The sequence below is a fragment of the Sceloporus occidentalis genome, unplaced genomic scaffold (assembly GCF_023333645.1).
Source record: "Sceloporus occidentalis isolate IW3139 unplaced genomic scaffold, rSceOcc1.0.p SCAF_87, whole genome shotgun sequence".
Classification (NCBI taxonomy): domain Eukaryota; kingdom Metazoa; phylum Chordata; class Lepidosauria; order Squamata; family Phrynosomatidae; genus Sceloporus; species Sceloporus occidentalis.
Window position 1 is genome coordinate 884,560 of NW_028317067.1, and position 9,656 is coordinate 894,215.

General features: G+C 42.9%; 1 protein-coding gene across 1 annotated transcript in view; it reads left to right on the forward strand.

Annotated features, from left to right (window-relative positions):
* Positions 1-8,945, forward strand: part of LOC149284857 (voltage-dependent L-type calcium channel subunit alpha-1D-like) — a 29,649-nt gene extending 20,704 nt beyond the window's left edge. The window contains 16 exon segments of the mRNA XM_089496026.1: positions 10-30; positions 539-667; positions 1,277-1,342; positions 1,642-1,733; positions 2,311-2,470; positions 2,609-2,736; positions 2,895-2,991; positions 3,554-3,656; positions 4,038-4,139; positions 5,421-5,551; positions 5,697-5,801; positions 6,449-6,681; positions 7,561-7,718; positions 7,838-7,953; positions 8,191-8,454; positions 8,661-8,945. Of these exon segments, the coding sequence (XP_089352152.1) occupies positions 10-30; positions 539-667; positions 1,277-1,342; positions 1,642-1,733; positions 2,311-2,470; positions 2,609-2,736; positions 2,895-2,991; positions 3,554-3,656; positions 4,038-4,139; positions 5,421-5,551; positions 5,697-5,801; positions 6,449-6,681; positions 7,561-7,718; positions 7,838-7,953; positions 8,191-8,454; positions 8,661-8,945 (2,190 nt within the window).
* The last annotated feature ends 711 nt before the right edge of the window (positions 8,946-9,656 follow it).

Here is a 9,656-nt window from a genome sequence, read left to right on the forward strand (position 1 = left end):
TGTTCTCAGAATGGATGGCATGTTGGAGAGGTATGTGCCAGCATTACTTACCATTTAAACCAGAGGTGCCTGCATCATTGTATACTGAATACGTCATAGATCTATTATATAGTGTGATTAGGCGACTAACACGTCATAATCCTTTCTGACATTCCGTTGGGAGCATAAGTTTATCGGCGTTCCCAAACCTCTAAATCAGTGTCTTAATCTTGTAAAATATATCAACTCCAATGTGAAAACTGGGTTGGGTGTCAATTCCACATCTTAACTGGTTTTACCCCTAAAACATGATTTAGCTTGACATTTCCTCAATTAACAACCATATTATTCAGGGTTTTAACAATCAGTTGTAGAATTTAATACCCAAAAGTTTTAATGCTCAAACACATGGCCCTTGATCATTATGAAGCCGTGATATCATGTATAATTAACTTCCTACTATTTTAAATTCACCATATGCACCTCTACACCAACCACATATTCTTTTTTTTACCCCCACTATTTTTAATGTATGTCTTTTTTACCACTTTACTCCTAGACTTCCGAGGACAGCTCCCGAATTTCCATAACATTCTTCCGTCTGTTTCGTGTGATGCGTTTGGTGAAACTGCTCAGTAAAGGAGAAGGTATCAGGACCCTGCTGTGGACATTTATTAAATCATTTCAGGTAAGAGACAGGACACAGAGTACTCCAATGAGGACCAAATTTACATCTCATATGACTATAGGTGCAATATCTTCAACCAGCTTGGGTAGGATCGATTGGCCCCATGGTTGTACCCATAAGTTGACATTATAGTATGGGGTATATTGGGCCTACTACTAGCTCCTCTTATCATAAGTACCAGGTAAGAATAGCCAATGGCACAGTCTCACCATTTGCTGGAAGGGTCGCCCATATATAACATTTACTATATATATTTATCAGTCTACATGCTCATAAATCCATTAATTAGCGAAAAATCAGATACTGCTCTCCATCTCCTGTCAACATCCTGATACCCAAGTCCAAGGTCAGTGTTAGCTGTGCTCAGCAGCACGGGGTATCATTCTATATGACATCCCTTTGGTTTAAAGCTCCTATTATACTTTTATACAGAGAATAGCTGAAAAACATTATGCAATCTTTCTTCAACAATTAACCCTTACACCAACATGCCTTCATCACATTATTAACCCTTTTGGAACACATTTCTCTTCCGGGCACTAATGGCCAACAGCTGTGTCTTTGCTTCTCGTGACTTCTAGTGACTGATCCTCCTTTCCCTCTTTCTAGGCTCTGCCATATGTTGCCTTGCTAATTGCTATGATATTTTTCATCTATGCCGTCATCGGTATGCAGGTGAGCCATCCATGTTCTGTTGAGTCTGACCATAGTATCATTGATGATATTCCATACTGTGACATGTTGTCGTGGACCACTAGGCAGCAATCTCAGACAGCCAAATGGCTTTGATCATACTATACAATATGGTTTCATGTGAATGGATGGAAGGTAAATGTGATTACATAGTGACTAGTCTACTCATTCCATGTGTTAAAAACTGGCATGTGTATAAAATTATCCTCATTATATTATTGATTTCTGTAGAAAGGCCAGCGATTTTACTGACAAGTCTTCTTTGTTTTCCTCACGTACAGACATTTGGTAAAATCGCCATGCAAGATGGGACTCAAATCAACAGAAATAACAACTTCCAAACCTTCCCCCAAGCCGTTCTGCTCCTCTTCAGGTATTTTTGACTTCATGGTAATGGAGACATGTCAGTTTTGGAAAAGCCTACTGTTACAGACAGAGACATTTTTACAAATGGTCGTTTCATGCGTCTGCCATGCAGTATTGAATTATCCTTGTGTATTTCTCCGAACCATCTCAGGTAGATCCCTCCCAACACCTGTAATGGATAAAGACCACCGTGCATGTTGACAGCTGTCGATACACATTATTGTGAGCTGCGGTGTGTTTTAAAGCAGTAAAATCATGGTTCCCAGGCTGGAAGGTGGTTGACAATCAAATTTCTGGTGCCAATGGTATAATTAGGCCTTCAAAAATTAATTTAAATGTATTCCTTGTGCAGCCAATGACCCTATGTAGTCAACGAAATGTTTGTAAATGGCTGCTTGTAATGGTTGGAGGCCATTTTTGTAGGAGAGAATGACATAGAGATTCCATGCATTTACCAAACTTAATGTAAAACAAAAAAAAGGATATTATGAGGCACAAAAAGATTGGCGCCCACACTTGACTAAACAATTGTGCTTCAGACAGATTTCCACAGCTCAATCAGATGTGCATTCACATTCTCCTAGGTGTGCGACTGGAGAGGCATGGCAGGAGATCATGTTGGCCAGTTTGCCCGGCAAACGATGTGACATTGAGTCTGACTTTGCTCCGGAAGAGGAATTTACATGTGGCAGTAACTTTGCTATTGTGTATTTCATCAGCTTCTTCATGCTCTGCGCATTTCTGGTGAGTGTTTGGGGCATTCGCTTTGTCACTCCGTAAGTAAAGTGTCAGTGCCGGACAAAAAATAAAATTGTATCTAGATATTTTTAAGTACAAGCTATGTATCGCTTTATGTTGGTTGAGTCCTTTTTTCCCTCACAGATTATAAATTTGTTTGTGGCTGTCATCATGGATAACTTTGATTACCTCACGAGAGATTGGTCTATCCTGGGCCCTCATCATCTGGATGAGTTTAAGAGAATCTGGTCTGAGTACGACCCAGAAGCCAAGTAAGTGGTACCTAAGAAATAACGCCATCACAACTTACAAACTCCTAGCATCCCCACCATCAGATCTCAAGAATAGAATCTTTCTTCACACTGTATACCCATCATCACCTGCATTCTCCAAAGGAATGATTAATCGTGGCGTGGCCTTCTTTTCCCAGGGGCCGCATCAAACACCTGGATGTGGTTACCTTGCTGCGCAGGATTCAGCCTCCTCTTGGATTTGGCAAACTGTGCCCACATCGTGTGGCATGTAAGGTGAGGTCTACAAGCTCTGATTGTGCATCTCGTTTGGCGGAATACATGCTATCAGTAGGTTATTACAGCAGGACCCCTAGCTGGTCGGTTTCCCTTCTTCTCCTAGCAGGTGAAATGAGGTTAGGAGGCACCTTTGATGTTCAAGAGTGGGAACTTAATGCATCTGATAACACAGATCTTCATACATTGTTGTGTACGGGGTGACGGGATATGGCATTGTTGCCACATCAAATGACTTACAGATCTGAGGCATCTGTGTGTGACAGCAAAATTGCAGCTGCACCTCCTGTGAACTCCCGACGCTACAGGAAAAAGTGCATGGAAGAGCTGATCCTTGGGACAATTATTAGGCGAAGTCCAACTGTGAAATGTTTCCTTTGGATTATGAAAGTTGATGGCTAGATATATAATTCCAAAATGACCTGTACATCTCCAAACGATCTGTACATCTGTGCTGTATGGTTGTTTCCAAAATTCATATAAGCTCATAGATATTTACTTCATCCTAATCTAAGTATATTTCTCACACGTGTTTATAACCCACCTTATATTGCCTCCCCAGAGACTGGTTGCCATGAATATGCCTCTGAATTCGGATGGGACTGTGACCTTTAATGCCACCCTTTTTGCCCTAGTCCGGACCTCATTAAGGATCAAAACTGAAGGTACAAGCCCCAATTTAATATTGTTAGCTCTTCTTTTAGAAGCACTGGCTATAAGTAATGTCTGCAAAGGTGATAAGTTTCCATAGTCAACTCTAGTCAACCATCAGCTCACTATGGAGGTCCGGTGTGGGTCCCAAAGTCCCAAAGCTGGGATAGCCCATTTAAACAACCTGCTGTCAGGTTTGATGGACAGTGCAGTGTAAACCAAAACTACTATCAGCAGATAAAGAAGAAGAAGAGACCTGAAGCTAAGTGGTGCCTGCTAACTGCCTAGAAGGGTAGTGTTTGTAAACTCACTGGTAGCCTCAGCCATCATTCAGACTATGGTTAGCACTTTTATAGCTCCTCTTTGTCCTAAAATCATAAGTTTCTATTTCTTAGGAAATCTGGATGCTGCTAATGAGGAACTGAGAGCTGTAATCAAGAAGATCTGGAAAAGGACCAAGCAGAAGATACTGGATGAGGTTATCCCACCTCCTGAAGGTCAGTTCAAAATAGGGACTCATAATCAGATCTGCTTTAGGAAGACACTCAATTACCTCACTGTGTGTGTCTGGCGATCAAGGGTATGTAGCTTTTCATAATCTTACGCGGCATATGGCTTTTAGATGTCACAGGGAGTTGTCAATGAGGTTAGCGGACTGCGTCAAAAAACTTGTGGGTGCGGGTGGTTTTTCGGGTGTTGCGGGTGGGAGCTGGCAGTCAGACAATGTACCTGCATGTCCCAGTAATCCCACGCACTCCTGCAAGGCTGCCTTCATGTTGCTCGCACACCGCATCTCTTCTCTTGTTTCGCCCAGGAACCCAGCGGAGTCACGTGAATTTACATCACGTCACATGACTCTGCTGTGTTCCAGAGGGACAAGAGAAGAGACGCTGTGTGCGAGCATTTCGAAGGCAGCCTTGCAGGAGTGCGCGGGAAATCTGCAGTTCAGGTAAGGGGGTGGGGGAGTTTGTATGAACGAGTATGCGTGATTGAGGGACTAAATGAGTATCTGTGAATGATTAGTATCTATGAATGAGGGAATGAATGAGTATATGAATAAGTGAATTAATGTTTTTGAATGATGTTTGCGGGAGGGGGCGGGATTGGACACATATGTTGCAGGAGTGGAACACACACATTGCGGGAGCGGGTGGTAATGGTCAGAAATTCAGTGAGAGAGGGTGGGAGAGGGCGGGAGCGCGATTAAGAAAACAGTCCCACTCAGGCCTCGACAAAGAAGGACTTTACAGTCAAACAGGGAAATTGTATTTCAACAAAGAAATAATTCTTTAATTGTAAACGCTGCAGCATCATATCCTTCCAAGGAACCAAAACCAGTATATTGCACATTTCTAGGTGAAATGTTAAGACTGGGTACAGTATATAATAATATGAATATGGCAGCTCACCCTTTATCTTTAGTCCAAAGTATGAAATAGACTCCAATTAGTGGATACTTTGTGTCACCCTTGGGAAATCCACCGCTATCCAGTTGCTTTGGCAATGATCAGTGGAGTTGTAATTTGCCCATTGCTGCTGGGTATTAGGCACAATTTGCCTAACTCTTCTCTGGGGATGCGATTGAAACGTCCACGGATAATATGCAGAAGAAATAAAATGTAACTTGATTTTAGCTTGTGACGGCAAACTTCAAGGACTGCAGAATGCAAAAGACGTCCCCCCATATTCACGTTGTTTCGTCTTTCATCATGCATACTTTGAGTAAATCTTTATATACAGCTTTTATATACATTTTGTGTGTTTATTTTATATCCCAGAGGAGGAGGTGACTGTGGGAAAGTTTTATGCCACTTTCCTGATCCAAGATTACTTTCGTAAGTTTCGGCGCAGGAAAGAGAAGGGTCTCCTTGGGACAGAGAACTTGCCAAGCAATTCAACAACATTACAGGTGGGCGCCCTCGGATTGTCTAATCGAGATATATTGGGACCTAATAAATCAATACTAACATTGGTCCGTAGACATTTCTACAGTCACGTGTTCCAGTCAGTTGACTATAACAATGAATGTGTTACCTAAAACACTTTTCTCACAGGCCGGACTGCGGAGCCTGCAGGATCTTGGTTCTGAAATTCGCAGAGCTTTATCCTGTGAGCTGGAAGAAGACGATCTTTCTGCCTTTCGAGAGGTTGGACGCCAGGTAAGCAGAGGTTGCTGCTCAAACATTCTGGTACCTTTTTTGAAGACCATTTCTGTTGACGTGTTGATGTTGGTCTTGCTTAAAGGGCATTAAATATGATGAGAGATAAAAACCTGAGTGGATCGTCAATCTGAAACTATGAGCCCCCCCTTTTTATCTGGTACCTTGATTTAGGCCTTGCCCCCCCCCCCTTTTACTTACCTTTCAGCAGTCCTGCGGCGAGTCTCCCTGTTCAGTCTGAGGCACTCATTCCGGCACTCAGCATTACAAGCCGGCACCGAGACCGAACAGGGAGACTCGCCGCAGAGGAGAAAGAGAGGGGTGCCGAGCGGGTACTGACAGCTTGGTAAGCGAAAACCACTCGGCGCCCCTTTCTCTCTCTTTCGCTTTAAAAAAAAAAAAGGGCGTGGGGCGGCAAAGTGCCGCCCCTTCAAAAGTGCCGCCTGGAGCGGTTGCCCCACTCAGCTCCATTGTCGGGCCGGCCCTGCAAGCAAGTCAATGCCCTGGTGCCATGTTTTTCAAGAGACAGGAGAGGCAGCATTTGTGAAATAAGTGTTATAATTCTTTGCCAATTTACTTTCCCTTTCAGTAAATGTATCACATCGAGGTCGTCGCAAATTAATTATGTCTTCATGTTGTGTTTTTAGGTTACAGAGGATGGTGTCTGTGAAAATACGAAAGCGCTGGGCACTGAAAATATATCCTCTGGATCTCTACTGTCTCTTACCAACCCCACCGGAATAGGAGGAAAAGATGCGCAGCCTCCAACATCTAGGCGATCATCTCTAGTGAACCGTTCTGGTGGAGGTTCCAGAGACAGCCTGCTGCCACCTCCACCCAATATGACAACTGGCAAGAAAAGGCAACAGAGTACACGCAGGTGAGCCGAGGCTGGCATACATGTGTTGCCATACACCACATGCGAACACCTTGGTAGAATGGACAAAAGGCTTCAAATACGCCACTTTAGCATTCTGCACACAAAACCCCCCATAGAGTCATCCAATGTAATGTGCCCGGTAGATCAAGACTTTGTGATGCTGTTTTACAGCCTATTATCCAGTAAATTTACAGAGCTTTTATTTATTTTTTCCTAGAAGGAGCTCAGATGGGAGTTGTATTCCCCCGACTGTACATGAACAGGAGGAGACTGCCACCGAGGATGAGCAAAGATCTAAGACCTCTTCACCTGTATTGCACCCCGGCAATGAAACTGAAAGGTATACTATTTAAGCTTGGCATCTATTAGCCAATCGAATATTCATCATGGTTTAGTGACATGCACATGACACTGAATGAGGGTTGGCAGGCTCGGTTGTGAGATGTGGAATCTCTGACCTTCATACCCCATCATGGAGCTGCGATGTAGACTCTTGTCAAACAGTTACAGACAGCTTTTATGTCAGGATTCGCCAACAGGTACATCTCCAGCTGTTGATGAACTGCAACCCCCATGATCAAACCAAGGGCTCTCATCCAACCAAGGGCTGACAAATGCCCATTGGAGGTGAACTTCTACAACAGTTGGACACCTACATTTTGGCTGCCTTTAACACTATTATGATAAGTGCAACTCTCAAATACATCATCCGTCAATGACCACAATGGCCCTTCTCACCTATTACAGTATAAAATACACCTTGAATTCCAATGTTACCACATACCAGACTGGCCCATTTAGATGTTGTTTCAATTTCCTCATCCTATCTATTGTTTTCTTTATTATTCTCTTCCTTCATCTCTTTCCTTCTGTATCCAGGCAGCAGAGTTTCGAAGACATTCTACAACGTTCAGCATCACCAGAAGACAGGATAAATGCCACGGCCCCACAGACATCTTCTCTATCTGGACAACAGGCTAATGGCACCCTGGAGGCAAGAGCACCCCCACGTAGGAGACTGTTGCCTCCCACTCCAGGTATGTAGCATTTAAGTCATACCGTTCATATTCTAATCATCCCTGCCAATGTCACCATGATCGGTACAATTGATTTAAACTCTTCAATGATGTATTACTCCAGAAAAATGTTTTCCCAGCAGGTAGCAAATCTGCTTTCGGTATCCAGTGTTTAAAGAGACAAGGAAGTTGCGATGATATCCCTATCCCAGGAACATATCATCAAAATGCTCCACCATGCAGAACAAGAGGCCAGGTATGATGGCAGGGATTGTGTAGCAAGATTATAAGGCAATTCCCGGATTTGTATGTGATGAGTATACTGTTTTAGTTGTTTAACTTATGGTGTATAGAGTAAATCTATATTTATCTATAGTTACCTGCATTTTGTTGGCTAAGTATTTTGGAACACCTAGTATAACATATTGTCTGGTATAAAAGATTGGTAACCAATTTAACTACTACTCTAATCTGCATGAACGTTTGTCCTCAGGGTTATGGAAGTTCAGACTCCTGGGATAGAACCACTTACACCTCCACCGGTACTCATTCTTGGGCAAATCCCCCCAAACGCGGGCGCCTTCTATATGCCCCTCTGATCTTGGTGGAAGAGGACAGCAGCTTGCCTCCGATTCCATGCACTCACTGGTACAGGGAGGAGGAGAGCAAGTCTCCTTACTGCACCTACACCCAGCTCCACGTGCCAGGGCCAAGGCTGACGGAAAAGCGAGGCAGTGCTGACAGCCTGGTGGAAGCGGTGAGTAGAGATAAAACCAAAATGATTACATTACAGCTAAGGGACTGGCTGAGGAGTAAGGGAGATGTAGTCCTGCAGCAGCTGGAGGGCCACAGGTTGGACACCCCTGGTATATACCATTCCCTGTAGAGGCCTAGCTTGTAATGGGAATGGTAGGTAATAAGGAACCTAGAATACGACATGTGTAACGAATTCTGTGTTGACAGGTTTTGATATCAGAGGGCCTGGGACTGTACGCACGAGACCCCAAGTTTGTAGCCTTTGCCAAACGTGAGATTGCCGATGCCTGTCACATGACTATAGACGAAATGGAGAGCGCAGCCAGCGACCTGCTCAGCCAGAGTCGAAAAGGAAGTTGGGCCGGGAGTACCGGTCGGCCCAGTGGAGAGGACATGACCAACCAAGGTCTTTTTTACAGCGACGAAGAATCAATACATTGCAAAGATGAAGATGAACTGAGAGACGAGATGGCCTGTGTGTCCTCATTCTGATGTTAACCATGCACTAGATGGCTCCCTTACAAGGAGGAAAGTAGCCAAAGAAGTTACTACAAATTGGGGAACTCAATAGACTAAATGGATAAAATAAAAAAGAAAGAGAATAACAAAAACTTTAATTTAAAAAAACATTTATAGAAAAAAAATACAAATATAATAATGAATTCATATATAATGACTCAATATAATAAGTCATTAAATACCACAGAATTATCAGTACAATTTGGCAGATTTTATGACTTTTTATTAGGAATGGATTTTTTTAAAATAATGCTCAAAAAAATAAAAATGTAAAGGCTCATCTATAAAGATATTTTAAAATCAGTGGTTGCTTATTTTTTTTTAAATACTTTTATATTACAATCCACAAGGTATTTTTTCTAAATAGTTATCATTGGTTGTAAAGCAGTTGGTGAAAAGTAGCCCAAAGCAAACACTGACAACCTAGACAGTGTCCAGTTGGGGAATATGGCTCTGTGGCCAATTTGTTCTTATATGCCCGTTTCCCACCCAAGCCCCGTGAGATATGGTTACTCTGGCTCCACGGACCACCACACACCGTGCAAAACATGGGAACTTGCACACTTAGAGGAGAACCCACCATTTAAAAAAAAACAATGCTACAAACTGGTGACCCATCAGAAGAGCCAAGTAGACTTAGTAAAGTTTCGGTTTCGAGTCATTTACTTGATTTCACATTATGAA